Here is a 22,275-nt window from a genome sequence, read left to right on the forward strand (position 1 = left end):
TGGGACAAGGTAATTGGTGTTTGAGAATTGTGTACATCTGTGATTCTCAAAATAACATTTTTATTAACTTCAGAAACTTCCTACTACTTCATCGCTGCTTTTTTTTACCCTTTTCAATCATATCAGTGACACATATGGCCTTGTCCTTTGCTCTCCTACTAATTTTGACTTACACTTTCTGCTTTTCTGAGTACTGATTCAGCATGATGCAGTGTTCCCTGCTCCAGGACTAGTAGCCATGCACTGACCAACAGTGTCACAAACCTCATACTTCGCAAGAGGGGTTCAAGGTAGGCTAATTGCAAGGTTGGCACGAGACTGCAGATGCTGGAATTTGGAACAGCAAACAATCTGCAGCGGGAAGTGATCGGGTCAGGCAGCATCTGTGGGAGGAAAGAAATAATCGATTTTTGGGGTCAAAACCCTGCATCAAGAATGGGGAGGGGAGGGGGAGTGGCAGGAAATATTCTGAAGCAATTAGTAGACTGAGGTGGTAAGATGACAGGCAGGTAAGGCCATGTCAGGGAATTGAGCAGCACGGAGATGGAAGACTCTGGATGCTGATTCATAGATGAGACTGACAAAGTGAGAGAGAAAAGGAAATGAAAACACAGGTGAGGTAGATGGTGGTTGGGAGCAGGAGAATGTGAGGATAGGTGACAGCTACTGGAGGGAATTAAGCAGGAACCCAAAGTACTACCTGAACATGATACTAATAGACAAAGGAGGTAAGAATGGGAACTGTAAGGGTTGAACTGAAGGACTGTTGGTGGAACCTGTGTATGAAGTGAGATCTTTGTCAGTTCTGCAAGCTGCCGCCGGATCCCATCACCAGCCATATCTAGTCCTCTCCATCCCTTTCTGCCTTCCCTCACACTAAGTGAAACACTTGTCCTTACATCTTCTTCCTCACCACCATCAAGAGACCTAAACAGTCCTTCCAGGTGAGTCAAAGGTGCACCTCCTCTAACCTTGTCTGCAGCATTTGGTGAGGCCAAGCACTGACTCAGTGACCATTTCACAGAACACCTATACTCAGTCCACAATGGCCATCCCAAGCTCCCAGTTGCAGACAATTTCAACTCCCCTTCCCAATCCTTGTCCATCTCTACTGCCAGGATGAAATCCAATACAAGTTGCAGCAGCAATACCTTATATTCTGGCTGGTATAAATAATGGATTTTTCACTTTTAAGTAACCCCTCTCCTTGTGCTTTTTTTACCCACTCCCCACATTCCCCCTTCCTTCTGATCCTGTGGTTCCATTTTGTCCACTTTCCCTCTCGCTCCCAGCCTCCTTCACTCATTGCCTTCCCTCTCCTGACTCTAAACCACTTCACACACAGGTTTACCCTCTCCCACCTGTCTGGTTCAATTAATGTTCTCCTCTCCTGTGATGTTTCCCATTCTCATCTCACCTTATTTACTAGTACACTTGGAGACCCAGCCTATCTCCCTCCAGCAATGTCATCGATCTTCACGTGTTTTCCTCACCCCCCCCACACCATCTTGCCTCATCTGTAGTTAGTACTTTACCCTCCCTTTTTCCTGTCTCCTTCTATCATTCACCTGCCATTATCTTCTGACTTCACTACCCTACCTCATACCATCTGCCTGAACTCTCACACCCTTCCTCAGTTGACCGATCGCCCTAAAATCCTTTCTCACCTCTCCTCTTTATAGTGGCCAATTCACCTCTCCAGTCTCAGCCTGATGCAAGATTTCAACTCAAAGCATCAACAATTTTGTTTTTCCCACTGATACCACATTATCAACTAAGTTCCTTCAGCACACTGTTGCTCTGATCAAAATGTCACTTGAATTGTAGGTGTAGTCAACATTCTTTCACTTTAATGGTGAAGATCCAAAGAGGAAATCCTATGATTGTGTGTGTGTTTGTTTGTTTGTTTTGGAGGATATGTGGTGGTGATCATGTGGAGTAAAAGAGTTAGTAGAACTTTTAGAGTATGTGAAGAGCCCATTCAGACCAAGTTGGCTCCCTGAAGAGCATTCTGTTCAGATCCATTCTCTTGCATTGCTCCCTCAAGTGTCAATGGAATTCCCTTTCTGGAAAGTCTGCATTGACGCTACTTTCACTACCCACTTGGACAGTGAATTCCACCTGGTATTTTAAAGAAATTTTGTAGGTTACAACAGGGTAGCAATAGGATGCAGAGCTGGGCTGAGAAGTGGCAGATGGAATTCAATCTTGGGAAATCTGGAGTGATACACTTTGGAAAGTTGAACTTGAAGACAAAGATCAAGGATAATGGCATGATTCTTTGTAGTATGGAGGAACAGAGGGATCTTGGAGCCCAAGTCCATTGATTCCTCATAGGATCATTAAGAAGGTGTATGGTGTGTTCGCCTTTGTTATTCAGATTATTGAGATGATGAGCCATAAGGCAATGTTGACCATAGGTGGAGTATTTTGTTCAGTTCTGGTCCCTTCATTATTGGGAAATGTGGAAGCTTTAGAGAGAATGCAGAAGAGACTCGCCAGGATGCTGCCTGGATTAGAGAGCATGTCTCATGAGGGAAGGTGGAGAAGGCTCCGGCTTTTCTCTTTTGGATGAAGGAAGATGAGATGTTACTTGATAGAGGCATATATAATAAGAGACATGGATAGAGTGGACAACCAGAATCTTTTTCCCAGGGTGATGCTGACCAGTACAAGAAGATATCATTCTTAGATAATTGGAGAAAACTCTCGGGGATATCAGAGACAGAGATGAGGAATGCATGGAATGCACTGCTGCTGGGGGTGGTGGTAGCAGCAGGTACATTGGGAACATTTAAGAAACTCTTAGATAGGCACATGATATTAAAACTGGAGGGCTATGTGGGAGGGAAGTGATAGGTTGATGTTGTAATAGATTAAAAAGTCAACATAACATCATGGATCAAGATGGTCTGTACTCTGCTGTACTGCTCTATGTCCTATATCACCAGTGTTTTTGGCAAGCACTTGGAACTCATATCCTCACTTCCTTGAATTTTCTGCTATTGAGAGTAACTTTCTTCTTCTCTTCATCTAAACCATTCCCATCTAATTTTTGTCCATTTCTGTCAAACCTTCTTTCAATTTCAGTTGCTCCAAAGAGAACATTCCCAGCTCCTACTGTTTAATCTTCCGACTGAAATTTCTCTTCTCTCTAGCAGAGCTCCTCTGTCAGGCCATTATTTCTTCTTAGAATGTGGACAAGTAATGTAATCTCCAGTTGTGCTTCCTCCAGTGTTTGATAATTGTTCAACCCAACCTCTGTATTTTAATAGTCTACATATCTAATTTTCTATCCCTCTTTCTTTTCTAACCACTCTTTTCACCACTATCAACTTCATATACAGTATATCTAGATTCCTCTATTCCTGGACACTCTTCAGAGCAGTATTACACATTCTATACCATGTCTCTCATTCTGCGTGAATGTATCACTTCACCCTCCAAAATAAAACCTTTCTGTGTTAAAATAGTTCAATCTGTCAATTCTATTTATTTATTTATTTGTTTGTTTTTTAATTTATTGGGATAAAGTATGGAATAGGCCCAGCAATCTCCCAGTTTAGTCCTAGCCTAATCATGGGACAATTTACAGCCACCAATTAACCTACCAATTGGTATGTCTTTGGACTGTGGGAGGAAACCGGAGCACCCAGAAGAAAGCCATATGGTCACGGGGAGAACATACAAACTCCTTACAGGTGGCGGCTGGATTGTGAATTATTATTCTGCAATTCACACACTTTGGGGGAGAAAGATTGTCCATTTCATACTTCCATTGGATCCTGGAACCTTCTCAGTTTCTTTCTTCGATAGCTAATCTATGCTTTTGGTGTTTTTAGCTTTTCAAGTATTCTTGTGTTTCACTGCCTACTCTAATCATAATCTTCAGAGAAGAGAAAATCTGCAGATGCTGGAAAACCAAGCAACACACAAACAGTGCTGGAGGAACTCAGCAGGCCAGGCAGCATCTATGGAAAAAAGGACAGTGGACGTTTCAGGCCAAGACACTTCAGCCCGAAATGTCGATTGTACATTTTTTCATAGATACTGCCTGGCCTGCTGAGTTCCTCCAGCATTTCGCTATTCCTAACCCTTATGGAGTTCAGTGAAATCATATCTTATTTTGTACCAGCAGATCTTTAGCCTTGCATACCTTGCTTAATCTTCTAAAATCTTCAAGGAGAAACTTCATATTTCTTTATAATTCCCATTTTCCAATATTATGTGTGTAATATTTCCATCTGCTCAGCCATATGCTATGTATTTTAATGCTTTCTAATTTAAATAACCATTGATGTTATTCTGTTAATCTAATCTGTATACTGTTATTTATTTATTTTTTGTTGTTGTTGTTATTTTATTGTGTTTTTTTTCTATGTTATGTATTGCATTGAATTGCTGCTAACAAATTTCACAATACATGCCGGTGATAATAAACCTGATTCTGATTCTGATAATGAAAAATTTTGGCTCTCAGCGTACACCTTATCAGATAGTGAACAAATATCTGTGCAAGGGAAGGCGAAAGAGTTTGCCATTTATTTTACAATAATGTAAATAAGCCTTTGACAATGCAACAAAAGGAGGGAAAATAAGCTGATAAGGAAGGATACTGCCAATCCCAGAGCACCATGATACGTTTTGAAATGGTTTAGGTCATGACATTATAGAAGCATCTGGAGAGCTTTGGGGAGATGAAAGGCAAAAGGCAACGCCTTCCTGTTCACAATCAGGTCTTGTGTATTTTCATTGATTTATGAATAATGATGTTTGAAAATTTGTATTCCATAGAAGAAAATTATTCAGAACTTAGCGATACTGAGACATTGAATTAAGATAAATGCAGGAATAATCACCATTAGTGTATACTTCTGGGCTGGGTGAAATAACTTCAATCTTCACATTGAAATGAGCGTATCCTTTTTTTCTGATTGCTATAGCTCACTTTTGTGAATGTTCTCGCATGTCAGTAGTGGGGACAACTTGATTTCTCGGTAGTAGATACATTGGCTGAACTGTCTTTCTGTGGGCACTGGTTACAGCCAAATTCCAGGCATTCCAGTGTTAGTGACCAGGGCAGGGGGCACAATATGAGCTAATGGACATGGGTTCTAGAGGTAATGCTGGCAGATACCTCTGCAAAATCTACTTCTCCTCGGCATTACAGAGGCTGCAAAGAGAAGAGCCATCAGGACCATCACAGAGGATGCTGAGTAAGCCTTCGGATGGCTACGGGTCAAGAGGTGTGACCTGTGGATCCATGCTTCTGTGACTGAAGCTGGAGTCTGATCAACCCTGGATGTGCTGAATGAGCAAGGGTGTCTGATATTGAAAGATCCAAAACACCCGATGACCCCAGGTTACATCACTGATGATGTGTTCCAGTGCATCCTAGGATGTACCTCAGCATCATAGATTGGGTGGTCCTCTACATTATTTGGCAATCAGTAGAAGTTAGATGAATAATTTTGATTTCAACAGTTTTCTTTTCTGAAGGCATCCCACAGGATCGCTGGCACAAGGTGCAAAGTCACCAAACAATATACTTTTGATCTAGACAGCTGAATCATTTCCCAAGTGTAAAGCAAGTGCAAGTATACTGGTGGAAGTGACCAGAATAGTAACTGCTTGGAGGCTGGTGCTGGGTTTTCGACACTCTTCAAAGTGAGCATTCTTTGAAACTGCTCAAAATATTAAATAATTGAAATCAATTATTAAAGGATTAATTTTCACTATCTGGGCTAAAGCTCCCACGGACAGAGATTATCTAATAGCTGATATCTGTTTGTTTTTCCTTTGCAAAGGGAAGAGAAGTTTACTTTCAAATCCTTATATCTCTGAGAGTTTTGGTCCAGTTTATTAGATCAAATCTCTATTTAACAAGTTAAACTAGGTACATTCTGATACACTCGCTGATCAAGCTGCAGAAAATCTATAAAACTTGATTGCAAACAGACTAGAACTTGCAAATTATGAATTAGTTAGCTGGATATTAACACACAGATCACAATATGTAGTAATGTGGATGAATATTGCATTGGAAATCTAACTGGAGACATGGTAGATGGATACCATCACCACATGTGGAGTTGCAGATAGTCCAGATGAATGTTCCTCTGGAAACTAAATGATGCCCTCTGCACTGCAGTAGATGTTATTTGCACGGATCTAAGTAAGACATTTAACAAAATCCTGCATAGAGACCATATGGTAGAGGAGCAGAATTAAGCTATTTGTCCCATGTCTGCTTCGCCATTTCATCATATAACAATTACAGCACGGAAACAGGCCATCTCGGCCCTTCTAGTCTGTGCCAAATGCTTACTCTCACCTAGTCCCACATGGCTGATCTGTTTACTTCTCAGCCACAATTTCCTGCCTTCTTCCCATATCTCTTCATGCCCTGATTAATCAAGAATGTATCAACATCTGCCTTAAATATACCCAATCACTTGACCTCCACAGCCGCTCCAGTAATAAATTCCACAGATTCACCTCTCTCTGGCAAACAAAATTCTCCCTCATCTCCGTTCTAAGTGGACTGCACCTTATGAGAGAGTGGGAGATTAAGGCATATAGGGTCTAAAGTGAACTGGCTCATTGGATCCAAAATTGGCTTGGTGAAAGGAGGCAAGTGATGATTGAAAGTCTGTAACTAGTGTTGCACTGCAAAGATCGATGCTGGTACACTGATTATGTGATGTAAATTAATAACAGATTTGAATTTAGGAGGATTAGTTTGTAAGTTTTCAGATGATGATAAGATTGGTGGTGTTACAGATGGTGAAAAAGGTTGTCTAAGGCGGCAGCAGGTTATAGATCAGATGGAGAGTTGGGAAGAGCATTGGCAGATGGAATTTAATCCCAACAACTTCAATGTGATATATCTTGGGATGTAATGTGAGATAGGACATCCACAGTAAATGGTAGGGAGCCAGGCCTTTCAAGTCCACAGGCACCCTGAAACTGGCAACATGGGTAGATACAATGGTAAATAAGGAATATGGCATGTTGGCCTTCATAGATCAGGACAGAGCATATAAAAATTGGGATATATTGTTGCAACTTTACAAACTACTGTTTAGACTACACTTGGAGTATTGTATACAGCTCACTATAGGAAGGAGGTGCAAAGGAGATTCACCAAGATGTTGCCTGATTTGGAAGATTTCAGTTATGAGGAGAAAGGATTTGTTTTTCCTGGAATGAAATCAGCCAAGAGCTAGGCAAAATTATAGGAGTTATGTGCAGGAGAAAGAGTATCAGTTTCTGGGAAATTAGCCTCATCTTAAATTGCTCATTATAGTGGATAAGCAGTTTTTCACCTTATGCCTTTCAAACTTTCAATCATTTTTACCTACAAACCTTTGACAACTGATGATGAACTTGCACCATTAGATTTTTAGAATTACCTGAATCTTGACTAAGATTTTTCTCTATCAAAAACAAGTTATTTATACAATATGTGGTTTGGCCATTAGTTGTAGCATACAAATTAAATCTTAGTATCTGAAATGGATACTTACAATGAATGTTGAGATAACCTTTCATCTTTAAATAGCAATGTCTATGAACTAGTATATCAGGTGAAATTTGACCAAGAAATGTAGTTCTTTCTCCAGTGAGTTTGTTTCATTTGTTTTATTAGTGATATATGATCTTTTATTTCCGACAATGGAAAGAGGAGTTACTTCAATTTAGAGATTTATCTAAAACAAAGATACCCTAAAAACCCACATAATTGTCAGCTTGATCCATCAGGGACTGAAATGAGAAACTTCTTCACACAAAGAAAGATAAATCTCTGTAATTTTCTACCCTGCAGAGCTGTAGATACTAAGTAATTTTTGCATTCAAGTCAAATTTATTTCTGGATATTAAAGGAATTACAGGATATGGGAATGATGCAGGGAAAAATGATATTGTTGAATGGTGGTTTAGGCTCAAGTGTCCAAAAGACCTGCTCCTACTTCTAATTCTTACATTTTTATGTGATACATGCAGTGTTACTCCTTGAGAGCAGCAACCCTAGTCAATAGAATGTCAAAGTTTTTACTTCCTGACCAGTGCAATCAAATTAAGGAAATTTGGAAATGTTCCAGTTAGAAAATCTTTGCCTTATTTCCATTTGTAACTTCAAGATTAAAGGATTGGGGTTTCTGATGGTGAAGCTGCCTTCAGAAACTGTAAGTTGCTAAGGGGCTTTAACATGAAAAGGATTTCATACTCTTTACTGCCAGCTATACATTTTCATAGTCAAAAAATGTTTGAGATGGGAAGGGTGCACTTTTCACTTGGTGACCTCTCAAGTTTCAGATAGTAAGTAAACTATTTTCACGCTGAGTTCTGTACTCCAGACAGCCTTTTCCCACTTTGCTTCAGCTTCATTCTTCCAATCTTTACTAGGTAAAGATTTTTCATTACACTGGAAGGATGATCAACACTGTGGTACAAAAGTGGGAATAGTATTTCTTTTGATAAACCATGGGTGTCCTTTCAGTTCTCTGCCTGCATCAATTTATTATCACATGAAGTGCACTGAAATATAACTGAATCTTTCTCTTTCTGATTATTGTATGTTCATCTCTGTTGCAATGCTCAGGAATGAAGCATAAAATCAATCAATCAAATTGGTTGCATAAAATGTAATTTGATGTCAATGTGATGTGTGGTCTGCATTGCTATCATTCGTACAAAATTCATGCTCTCTGAATACTGATCGATTTTCCAGAAGCGTATGATTGGAATTATAACCTTGTTTTTGGCTGTGTGCTAAATGCAGAGAATATAGAAATGCCCAAAAGTCAAACCTGTAAACATACTGTGCACTTTGAAATGAAGCCATGCTGAGGTTTTGAACACTGATCCCAAATGAATCCAATCTAATGAAGGATCATTGACCTGAAAAGCTATGTCCTTTTCTTTCCACATGTTACCACCTGAACTGATAAGTTTTTTGTATTTCAGATTACCAGCAACTGTGCTTTCCAAATTTTTCATCTCAGCTTTGTGGAATGGAGAAAGTGACTGTCAAAACATACAATACCTTAGATTAAGAGAGAATAAAGTGCCAAATCACTGATTTTTAGGCATTAGAAATTTTAAGACAACTGTTCAGATCTTCATTGTGAACCATTAGACACTTATCTCCCAGGCTCGTCTTACATATAATTGTCTGCCAAGCTGACTGAGAGGGTGAAAACATGACAAACAAACAAAAAAGAACATATGTAAGATCACCCACCTTGGTGTATACTATATAAAAATGTAAGGTATTTATTAAACTGCTGAGAAATTAGGAAGTGTTGGTAGCCAAGGAATTGTGGTTGTGCTTGTGCACAAGGCAATGATGACCATCATGCAAGTTCAGTAAGCAATTAGAAGAGAAACAGTATGTTAGTTTTTACTAGAAAACATTTTGATTACAGGAGTAAGGAAGCCTCATCGCAAACATACTTGTCCTTGGCAAGAATATACTTGCCACTGAATGAGTGTAGTGAAGATTCAATGGGGCATTTGCTGCATGAGCATGATTGAGTAAACTGGGACTGTAGTCCTTCATTGATGACTTGAGTTCTCATCAAAACTTACAAAAAATTTTAAGTAGTTGACATCTTAAACGCAGGGTGGTGAATGTTTACCTTGGCTTGATTGGGCACTATTTGAGAATAAGGAATAGGCTGGTTTAGATTGAGGTGAAGAGAAATTTCCACAGATAGTGAAACTTGGGAATTCTCTACCCTATAAACCTATGGGAGATAGGTATTTAGTGACTGAAGAGATATGGAATTGATACTGGAAATGGCACTGAGATATAAAATCAGCCATGATCGTGATAAATGGCACAGCAGGCTTGCAGGCCAAATAGCCCACTCCTGTTCATATTTCTTACTTTCTTTACTCCAATTCTATTTCCATCTTTCTTCAGTAACTAATGTAATGTCATTGGTATTATTGCAAGATCTGGCAAAAATCTAGCATTTTGCTGCACCATGTCAAGGAATGCCAAGGTTCCACAATGTTTTCATGCCTTCACTATTGCTTCTACTTTTTAGTGTTTGCAATCTATTTTCACCTGTTTCATACCTGAGATAAATTCTACTTTGTATAAACACTAACATCCCCTTTTTCATGCTTTGTGTCCGTGAGGTCAGCTGAACACTTACTTAAACATTTTCTTCTTCAGCACTCATGGCTATTTGTACTTTATCTTTATCATGTTACTCATCATCTCTATCTTATGGTATCTAAACCTTTGTAGTTTGGAGAAACTTCAGTGATGATTTCATTCCATAAGCTTGTTTTCAGTTCTATTGATAATTCATTGCATGATTGAATTTGTTTGTCAATTAAATCACAATCCTGTTACATCATAAGAAGCTGCTAGAGTTATAGTATCAAAACAAGTTCTTACTTCTGTTTTGTAGTTTGAAATATATAGTTTTCCACAATTCAATACACTTCAGGATTGAATCATGTAATATCTGTACTACTTTGCTAAAGAAAAGATTTTTTTTGGCATTCCATTATGTAAAATAAAAATTCCACTTTGTATTATGTGTTACAGAACCCACATCAATTTCAAAAACATGACTTTCATGTGGCTATCATCATTCTGTGCTGGCATATTCTTGCCATCAGTCTCCATTCTGTATGTTGCTCTAAAAGAAATTCTGTATGTTTTATAAATGATCTAAAAGCCTTGTGGAATCATATACAAAATTATTCCAATATAGGCCACTTGAGTCTGAATAGCTGTCTTACATAGATTGCCACAATTTAGATCAAACTACTCAATATAATGATATTTCTTCTGTGCTTCTGTGTGATTATCATGGTTTTACCAATGGGCTTGGTAATGGGTGTTCAAAGAGTTCAAATGTCAGTAAAACACCAAAAGCTGGAAGGACTTAGTTAGGCAGTATCTATGGAAGGAAATGGACAGTCAACATTTTGGTCAAGATCCTTAATCCTGATTGAGTCACTGAGTTCTTCCAAGTATTTGTGTATTGCTCTCAATTCTAGCATCTGCAGTCTCTTGTGTCTCTTTAAGGCAAGGCAAGTAACTACTGGCTTCAGAATCAGCTCCATGGATTCACTTTACTCTCACCTTCATTTGAAGGCTTAATTTTGTTTAGTTGTCCTATCAATACATATTATTGCTCTTCCATCCTTATTGCCAGTTTATAAGGTGCACATGCAATGCTTCTGTCTTGGACAGTTCAACAAAAATGGAGAAATACAAGGACACACATTTGTGTTTTTGCTTTGAACAGACCACTGCACGTGGAACTGGTTTGTTCAATTTTACCTACTAAGAACAAGGAACATAAACCAGTTTCAGTCCTCAACCACATCTGGATGAACATGGTGTGTAGAAGAAAACATCTGGGTAACCCTTGACATTATTCTTCCACTTCGTACACTAATTAGAAAAGTTGACCCCAATGAGGTACAGCTATTATTGTTCTGAATTGCATTTGTATTTAGGTACAGTTTGAATGGTTCTGTGGCTCTCATGAAAACTTAGTTTTAACCTCAGCCATCAGAATGTCCGGTGAACATTCTTGTTCAACTGCTTGATAAATGTGTTTTCTTCTGGCTGCCCAGGTGTCTGAGATCAGACTGAGAAAAGGGTTAGAAACAATTAAACTGTTTGCTACTTTACTAAATAGTAAAATAATAACAATTTTGCCCGTTTTCTGCTGGTTCACCTCATTAACCTTGGACAGCCATTTTAACAAGTAATCTTGGCAAAATCTGCTCAATTTGTGATGCCTGGCAACTTCCCAATGTTGGATGTGCAGAGACACTCCCTGTTCTGTTTCCTGACCCTTTCGAAGTCTTAGTTTTAAAATCTTTACAGTGTTAATGGGCTATTGATGGGACAGCAGGATCCATGGGCTTTCTTTAGTGTGTTGGCACTGTGCTGCTAATGGTACCTGGGCCCTGCTGATTCTGTTTGTACAGTGCATTTGAGCTGTACAGAATCTTTTAAACATGATGATCCTCATTTCAAACAGTATGCGGTGACTGCAGAAGCTCAGATCATCATCTTTAGCATCACTGCTCTCTTCACATTTTCAGACAATTCAGTGGAAAATACTGAAACAAATCCCAGCAGTGTTGTTCCTCAGAGATAAGCCTCACTACTGAATATATCCAGTTCATCTGTATTTAAATTTCAAGTGGGCTGGGTAAAATTTTACTGCAGCCAGATGCTCTAATCCACCCTGGGAATATAGATTACTGCCTCAGACCTTAAAGAGTAACCGAAGTGGGCTCCTCTATTCTTCAAACATGCATATTGCTCTATGTAATCCAGTATACCCTTTCCTTTCCCCATCTCCTTGAAAATCACATTCACTACTAGGTTGTTTTATCTCACCAATTTGATAGTATGACATTAAATTTTTGATCTATAAAGGCACCATTCAAATCATGGGAGATTCTACATTTAAATGGATTAATTTATCGACTAGCATCAGGAAGAAGATTGTTACGAAAAGCTCAAGAAAGGAAACCTTCCCTAATCCCTGAGCTACCTAGTTTAAGTTAGAGTGACTCTTAAATTATTAGGCACACTGGTTTCGGGAATATTGTTTGGACTATACTGCCAACATCTCAAGAAGCAATAAAACTAAATCAAAGTTTAAAGTAAATTTATTTTCAAAGTATATATATATATCACCACATACAACCCTGAGATTCCTTTTCTTGCAAGTATACTCAATAACTCCAATACAATAATAGAATTAATGAAAGAATGCATCAACAGGGTGGACAAGTAGTGTGCAAAGGACAAATTATGCAAATACAAAAGAAAAAATAGAAATATTAATAATAAAAAATAAATAAATGAGCAATGAATATCGCAAACATGAGAAGAAGAGTCCATGAAAGTGAGTCAATAGGTTGTGGAAACAGTTCAGTGATGGAGTGAATAAAGTTCAGTGAACTTTACCCTTTGGGTCAAGAGCCTGATGGTTGAGGGGTAATAGCTGTTGCTGAACCTGTTGGTGTGAGTCCTTAGGCTTCTTCTTGACGGCAGCAGTGATAATAGCATGGGCTAGGTGGTGGGAGTCCCTGATAATACATGTTGTTTTCCTGTGACAACGTTTTCTGTTGAATTGCTCAATAGTGGGAAGGGCTATGCCTGTACCCACTAATTCCTGTAGGGTTTTCCATTGAAGGATATTAGTGTTTCCATATGTGGCAATGATGCAGCCAGTCAATACCACACATCTGTAGAAGCTTGCTGGAAGTTTAGATGACATGCTTAATCTTCACAAGCTCCTAAGGAAGCAGTGGCGCTGCTGTGCTTTCTTGGTAATTGCACTTACGTGCTGGGCCCAGGACAGATACTCTGAAATGATAACACTGAGGAATGTAAAGCTGCTGACCCTCTCTACCTCTGATCACCAATGAGGACTGGCTCAGGGACCTTTGCTTTCATCCTCCTGAAGTCAATAATCATCTCCTTGGTCTTGCTGACATAGAGTGAGAGATCGCTGCTGTGGCACCACTCAGTCAGATTTTCAGTCTCCCTCCTATATGCTAATTGATCACCACCTTTAATTCAGCCAACGATGGTGTCAGCAAAGTCCTGTTGTATTTCAGGTTTACACGGCAGAATACAGGAATGTTGATAATAAAGGAATGCCAAACTGTTTGATGTACTTCCTATTAATGAAATTTTACACTGCTTCTGTTATCATCTTTTGCAGGAATGGTGAACTTCAGTGAAGTGGCAGGGTATCCGATGGTACAGCATTGGAAGCTGAAATCAACTCAATACCGTGTAAAGCTCAACCAACGTACACTTTCTACAGGTAAGCAGCATCCCTGTTGGACCTCCTTGTCAGTCTTACTCATTGTTATTGTTGTGTTTCTATATAGCTATATAGTGAATGGGTAACCTTCCATTCCTCCCGTGAGCAATCTCATTTTTCCTTTTCCCAAAATTTGTATTGTCAGGATCTTATCATGAGATGATGTAAAGTTGAACGTGCCCCACTGATAACGGTACCATTTTGAAACTAGGATATGAAATTGAAGCCTGATTTAACCTGTAAAAGATGCAGTGGCATTTTCTCGAAGGAGTAAGGAGGTCTTCTGAGAGCTGAGCCAAGACCTAATCTTTCAACCAGCATCACTTGAGACAGATCACCTGGTTCCTTACTGAGGGTTTTTGGACTTGCCGTGAGCAAACTGGGTGGCCTTTTTTTTAACATTGATCACATTGTAAGTGTGTCTGTGGCTTGATGCACTTCTATTCATGAGAAGCATTATGTCCATTTAAGTATTTCTTTCTGTATGCGTTGCATCAGTTTTTATGTACTGTGTGTCTTCTCCTGTATGTTAACTCTGTCAATGAGAGAAAAAGCAATTCATAAACTGAATGAAATGTTTATAAATTAGCCTTTAATGTTACTTTCTTACAAAGCCTGAACACATGGTTCAGAGGAATGGAATTTTATTTCAGACTATAAAGGGAAATAATTTTTGACATTTAATTACACTTCAATTCTTTACATCAAATGGAAGTTGAAAGTACAAAGGAGGCTTTACACAAGAAAAGTGTATAAATGGTATCTGGGTTAGTGGTTTTTAAGCTTGTCTGTGGCTGTAAACGGCATAGTTCTTTGAACCAAGTCCAGCAGTACAGTTAGCAATTAAAAGTGGTCTTCTCCTACACTGTGATTCCATCTGTTCCAAATTCTCCAGTTCACTCTGTTTCAACAATTCATTTGATCCATCTTACTAATGAGATGTAAAAAGCACCTGCAGTTACTATTAGCTTGGGAGAAATAGTGCTGGGGCACTGCACTATTGGAAGACGTGGAAATTTCTGACTGGTAAGGGAGAGCTGTGAATCTGACAGTGTCTCACTGGTTGTGAATATAAAGTGAAAGAAGGAAGCACCAAATCATTTAAATTCAGTTTTATTAAGTAATTTACAAGCATAGTAAACCTGCATTATTTTTCCATACAAAAAGATAAAAATGTAATTTCCCCTTGTGCATTGAATTCTGGAGTACTTGTCTTCAGACCTTTGCAAAAGCATGACTTTCTCAGGTCTGCACCCACTGCTGTAAAGACACCACCTTACATAGCATTGAAAAAAATCTGCAAATTCTTTAAGTTCCCACGTGCTCAATGTTTTATCCTTGCTTAGCCGATTGATCTAGTCAACAGAAGTGATTAAACTTCTTGAACTGCTCATGGAATCCTGAGCAAAGGAAAAGAGAGATCACCCAGAAATCTGCTTTCCTCTCTCAAACCAGTGAAATCTTTTTGAAAATGTATTTGTATTTTCATGCCTTGAGTGCTCCTGAGAGTAGGAGACACAGGGTTAGGGTTATTTTGGATCACACTTCTCCCACAGAAAATTTCAGTCTGCAGTTACTTATCCTTTTGGCTCAAACAGGAAAAGATTCAGTTAGGTGACGTGTCAGAGGGAACTTTAAGGCACAGTGGTACCTCTGCAGGGGCCTGCAACTTTCAGAGGAAAGTGGGAAGGAATAAAGATAATTCTTATCATGTTGGTTCATTATTGGAGAAATACAACACAGGAACAATCCCTTTAGCCTACTAGGTCAATTCTAGCCATCAGACGGCTATTTTTACGCTAATCCTACCCTAACCTATTTTATTGTCTATACATTCCCATCAACTCTCTCCTAGATTCTATCACTGTTCTACACCTTGAGGATAATCAATAGTGACTGATTAATCTACACAACTACTTGCCTGTGGGATAGGTGACAAAACCAGGACACCCAAGGGAAACCTACACGGTCACAGGGAGACATGCAAACTCCATATGATGCTGAGATACATCATCAGTGATATAATTGGAGTTACTGGGTGTTTCGGGTCTTTCAACATCAAACACCCTCGCCCAGGTGACCCAGCCAGGGTTGATCAGGCTCTGGCTTGTGTCTCAGCAGCATTAATCCACGGATCACATCTCTTGATCTGTAGCCATCTGGAGGCTTACTCAGCAGCCTCTGTGACATCCTGATGGCTCTTTTCTTTACACCCCCAGTAACACTTAGGAGAGAGTGGCAGCCAGCAAAATGTCTACACCCTACCTCTACAGGCTCACATCATGCCCTCCACCCCTGTCTCTTGCAGTGCTCTACCAGATCCTGGTATTCGGCTTTCTTACTTTCAAACATCTCCTAAATCTGGTCCTAGCAAGGAATTGTCAGTGAATTCTACCATGACCACTTGCTTTGAGGTTTCTGACAGCAGGACCATGTCAGGCCCCAGGGATGATGATGCAATGAAGGCAAGGTACTTTAATTGCTTGCCAAAATCAACTTTCAGTTGCCAGTCAGATGCCATGGTGAGCAAGCCTGTTTTGTGACCCAGACTGAGACTGATGTTGGACTCCAGCTTTGACGAGCCTATGGACTTTCTGGGTTGGCACACTGGCAACACCTGAAATCAGGATTAAGCTTGGGTCAGCGGAACTATGAGGCAGCAGTTCTATAGTGTCACAATGTGGTCTGCAAGTATGAGGCTGGATGGACTTAAAGGAGACATCGAGACCAGGAATCACAAACAGCGAGTGTGACTAAAACTGATAACTGGAAAATACTGAATTTACACAGCAAACCTTCAGGAGAGAAAAAGCATTCAGGAGAACCCATGAGTACTTCACTCCTTTGACACAATGTTTTATACTTCTTCAACAGAAAGATAACAATAACCAATTACTGATAGTTTCAAATGCTATAAATGCATACTTTAATATCTGGCATATATTCAGGTAAATTTACAGAATTGCATGTTTGCAATGGTAGCACATCCCAACTAGCAGAATCTCTGAATTTTCAATACTGGTGTTCCAAAAGACAAACACCCCAAATGTACCCCTTTTGTTACAGTACTGAAGGCATCCATACATCATTCACAATGTGCGAATGGTAGAACCATTCATCTATTGTCTTCCTCTGTGCTGTTTCAATGGGACAGAATCAGAATAATTGGTTTCATTGGAAGTTAGGTTGTGTAAAAGTTTTATTTGCTGAAGACTGGTTCTCACTTTTGTTAAAATGAGAACAAGTCTTTTTAGGCCCCTTATTAAAAGAAGGATATGCTGATATTAGAGAGGGTTCAAATCCAGTTTACAAAAATAATTCTGGGATTGATAGGCTTATCATATGAGGAGGGGAATTAAGGGTTATGGGGAAAAGGCAGGTAGGTGGGGATGTGTCCATGGTCAGATCAGCCATGATCTTATTGAATGGCGGAGCAGGCTCAACAGGCCAGATGGCCGACTCCTGCTCCTATTTTTTATGTTCTTATCTTTAATGGATCTTGACCTGTAATCATTGGAATTTAGAAGAATGAGTGGGGGGTGGGTGGATCCCACTGAAACCTATTGAATGTTGAAATGCCTCCATAGTGTGGATGTGGAGAGAATGTTTCTTATGGTGGGGAGTGTAAAACCAGAGGATACAGCCTCAGAATAGAGATATGTCCATTTAGAACAGAGATGAGGAGGAATTTCTTTAGCCAGAGAGTGGTGAGTCTGTGGAATTCGTTGCCACAGATGGCTGTGCAGGCTAAGTCATTGAGTATATTTAAGGTCGAGGGTGATTGATTTTTGATTAGTCAGGTCATGAAGGGATACGGGGAGAAGGTAGGAGATTGAAGTTGAGAGGGAAAGTGGATCAGCCATGATGAAATGTTGGAGTAGACTTGATGTGCCAAACAGCCTAATTCTGCTCCTACATCTGATGGTCTTAATTCATAATTACGCTACCCATAATTTCATAACCCCAGAATGATCTCTAACAGTGAGACCTCAACTATTTTCACCTTTAAAGTTTCCTTCACACAAAGGAAGCAGGAATGATGTTGGAGCCAGCAGTTACATGACAGAACACTGCTGGGCATCCAATGGAATACTCTTGAATTATAAAGAGAGCCCAGGAAGAGGTGTGAGCTAAACACTTGTTTTCGGATCTGCTCCAATACTCTTCACAATGTTTTTGTATGACTTCCTGACCATTAAATCCTATGTGATTATATACGGCTTGACTGCAAACTGAGTACTGGTGTTGCCAAGCTGATCTGCATATTGGCATGATTTAACCTGGATTAAGCTCAATTTGAGAGAGTGCAGGAAGTTTTATGATTCTTAGAAAATAAAGTTATAATTTGTTTAAGAGGCAATGGAAGCTAGGGCTTACAAGTATACTAAAATCATTTTATGTATCACCAAATGAAAAAAGCATAACATATGATAACCAAGTGCATAGTTTCATCTCTGTAGCAACTGATGTGAGACACAGAGGTTTTGCCAAATCATATGAAGCCTTAGAGCTTAGAAAGTCAACAGGGTGTCCTGCATGGTGTCATCTTTAAAAAATAAAAAATAAAAAGATTCAGAAGGATAATACTAGAAAGACGTAACTATAATTCTTGAAAATAAAAAAAAGCAAGGCCAGAGAATGAACTAAAGGAGCTCTTAAAATGTTGAAAAGGTTTAATAAGATAAACGTAGTGAGAAAGTTATGTTGCGTGGAAACTACAATTAGGGCCCCTATATAGAATTTAGTCATTAATTAATCTGGTAGCTGCTTTAGGAAAAGCTGCTATACCCAAAGGACATTGAAACTGAGGGTAATGAGACCACATGGAGTAATCAAGGGAATTAACACACAGACACACATGGAATGCTGGAGGAACTCGGCAGGTCAGGGCAGCATCAATGGAAATGAATGAACAGTTGACATTTTGGGCCATGATCCTTCTTTGGGACAGACAGATAACACTGATACATTCAAGGAAAAGTTAGATAATGAAACGAGAGAGTTACACAAAAAAACGTGATGTAGTGGAGGGGGTTTGGTGAGGGTAGTGAGGGGAAGGAATCCTATGCTATGGCATAGATTTGTGTGCCTGAACATTGTTATTGCATGAGAAATGGTAACCATGGATCAGAAATATCAACTCTCACACAATGTTTCACATTAATTTCCAGAAAAAATTTGTTAGCAATGTTAGATAAGAGGTTAACCAAAGCTCTCCAAACACCTGACTTCTACATACATCCAAGAGCGAAGATGAAGGCTTGCTTTGGCCACCACCTCAGACACCCTCACCATTGCAGGGGAATGACAGTCTTGATTTTGTGCCAACTTACTGTAGTTGGGCTAGTGCATACTCTACAGTATACCATTCCAATTACCCACCTTCCTCAGCTGCTGTGGAAAAGTGTTTATATTTTTTTAAATCAAATCAAGTTTAATAATCATTCAAACCATAGATAGATACAAGGGAATAAGACAGTGTTCTTTCTGAGGCCAAGGTGCAATGCATTCAAAATAGTGAGTATCATAATTCAAAATATCGAGCAAAGAAACATTCATTCAAAAAACATATATTGTCCAAGACCCTGAGCAACAATGCCCAACAATTGATGGTACAACCTCCCAGCAGTATACAGATGCATGCAATCCAGTCTGTCATTCCACTGCTCAAACATGGGAGGGCAGCACTAAAGGGATAGGACAAGCCCCAGCCAAGCTCAACCACACTGTAGCACTCTCATCTGGTCTGCAGCAGCATGCAAGCCCAAGGCTTGAGGCCTAGTCCTTGCTACAACGGAGGCTGCACAGATCCCATGTCGACTGTCCCTCCTTCAGACAAGGGTAACAGCTCTGTGTCAGCTTACATGATCATTGTCCAACAGAATGTTGCGATCGGAAGTGAAATCTCCCACAGTTATACTAATTCTGATGCTTCCGAGTAGCGACAGCAACATGGTCTTCAGCCAGATTGCCTCCTCCAGAATCAGACCTATGCCTCCAACATCACAGCAAGCTCCTCTGATATCCCATGGGCTCCTTCGATATCTCAACAGACTCCTCCAATATTCTAACGGGCTCCTCCAATATCCCAACCAATGTTCCTTTTCCCTATTTAAATAAAACTAAATGGCAAAGGATCTATACCTAGGTATCAGTTTGTAGCAAGATGTCTTGATGCAACTTTATTCAGCAAACCATCATTGACTGTGCAAGACAACACACACAAAATGCTGGTGGAACGCAGCAGGCTAGGCAGTATCTATAAGGAGAAGCACTGTCAACATTTTGGGCCGAGACCCTTCGTCAGGACTAACTGAAAGGAAAGATAGTAAGAGATTTGAAAGTAGTGGGGGGAGGGGGAAATGCAAAATGATAGGAGTAGACCGGACGGGGTGGGATGAAGCTAAGAGCTGGAAAGGTGATTGGTGAAAGTGATACAGAGCTGGAGAAGGGAAAGGATCATGGGACGGGAGGCCTCAGGAGAAAGACGGGGGCGGGGGGGGGGGGGGGAACACCAGAGGGAGATGGAGAACAGGCAAACAACTAAATATGTCAGGGATGGGGTAAGAAGGGGAGGAGGGGCATTAATGGAAGTGAGAGAAGTCAATGTTCATGCCATCAGGTTGAAGGCTACCCAGCCGGTATAACCATATAACCATATAACAATCACAGCACGGAAACAGGCCATCTCGGCCCTCCTAGTCTGTGCCGAACTCTTAATCTCACCTAGTCCCACCTACCTGCACTCAGCCCATAACCCTCCACTCCTTTCCTGTCCATATACCTATCCTATTTTACCTTAAATGACACAACTGAACTGGCCTCTACTACTTCTACAGGAAGCTCATTCCACACAGCTATCACTCTCTGAGTAAAGAAATACCCCCTCGTGTTTCCCTTAAACTTCTGCCCCCTAACTCTCAAATCATGTCCTCTCGTTTGAATCTCCCCTACTCTCAATGGAAACAGCCTATTCACGTCAACTCTATCTATCCCTCTCAAAACTTTAAATACCTCAATCAAATCCCCCCTCAACCTTCTATGCTCCAATGAATAGAGACCTAACTTGTTCAACCTTTTTCTGTAACTTAAGTGCTGAAACCCAGGTAACATCCTAGTAAATCGTCTCTGCACTCTCTCTAATTTATTGATATCTTTCCTATAATTCGGTGACCAGAACTTCACACAATATACCAAATTTGGCCTTACCAATGCCTTGTACAATTTTAACATTACATCCCAACTTCTGTACTCAATGCTTTGATTTATAAAGGCCAGTGTTCCAAAAGCCTTCTTCACCACCCTATCTACATGAGACCACCTTCAGGGAACTATGCACTGTTATTCCTAGATCTGTCTGTTCCTCTGCATTCCTCAATGCCCTACCATTTTCCCTGTATGTTCTATTTGGATTATTCCTGCCAAAATGTAGAACCTCACACTTCTCAGCATTAAACTCCATCTGCCAACGTTCAGCCCATTCTTCTAACTGGCATAAATCTCCCTGCAAGCTTTGAAAACCCACCTCATTATCCACAACGCCTCCTACCTTAGTATCATCGGCATACTTACTAATCCAATTTACCACCCCATCATCCAGATCATTTATGTATATTACAAACAACATTGGGCCCAAATCAGATCCCTGAGGCACCCCGCGAGTCACCGGCCTCCATCCCGATAAACAATTATCCACCACTACTCTCTGGCATCTCCCATCTAGCCACTGTTGAATCCATTTTATTACTCCAGCATTAATACCTAACGACTGAACCTTCTTAACTAACCTTCCATGTGGAACTTTGTCAAAGGCTTTGCTGAAGTCCATATAGACTACATCCACTGCCTTACCCTCATCAACGTTCCTCTTAACTTCTTCAAAAAATTCAATAAGGTTTGTCAAACATGAACTTCCACGCACAAATCCATGCTGGCTACTCCTAATCAGATCCTGTCTATCCAGATAATTATAAATACTATCTTTAAGCATACTTTCCATTAATTTACCCACCACTGATGTCAAACTGACAGGTCTATAATTGCTAGGCTTATTTCTAGAACCCTTTTTAAACAATGGAACTACATGAGCAATACGCCAATCCTCCGGCACAATCCCCGTTTCTAATGACATCTTAAAAATCTCCGTCAGAGCTCCTGCTATTTCTACACAAACTTCCCTCAAGGTCCTGGGGAATATCCTGTCAGGACCCGGAGATTTATCCACTTTTGAATTTCTTAAAAGCACCAGTACTTCCACCTCTTTAAATGTCATAGGTTCCATAACTTCCTTACTTGTTTCCCACACCTTACACAATTCAATATCCTTCTCCTTAGTGAATACCGAAGAGAAGAAATCGTTCAAAATCTCTCCCATCTCCCTCGGCTCCACACATAGCTGACCACTCTGATTCTCTAAGGGGCCAATTTTATCCCTCACTAT

The 22,275-nt window shown here is 40.0% G+C and overlaps 1 protein-coding gene across 1 annotated transcript in view; it reads left to right on the top strand.

Annotated features, from left to right (window-relative positions):
- Positions 1–22,275, top strand: part of astn1 (astrotactin 1) — a 2,712,832-nt gene that overhangs the window by 2,286,357 nt on the left and 404,200 nt on the right. Inside the window, exon 15 of the mRNA XM_059984849.1 lies at positions 13,731–13,835. Within this exon, the coding sequence (XP_059840832.1) occupies positions 13,731–13,835 (105 nt within the window). The remainder of the gene's footprint in view (positions 1–13,730; positions 13,836–22,275) is intronic.

Source organism: Hypanus sabinus, chromosome 11 (genome assembly GCF_030144855.1).
Source record: "Hypanus sabinus isolate sHypSab1 chromosome 11, sHypSab1.hap1, whole genome shotgun sequence".
Lineage (NCBI taxonomy): Eukaryota > Metazoa > Chordata > Chondrichthyes > Myliobatiformes > Dasyatidae > Hypanus > Hypanus sabinus.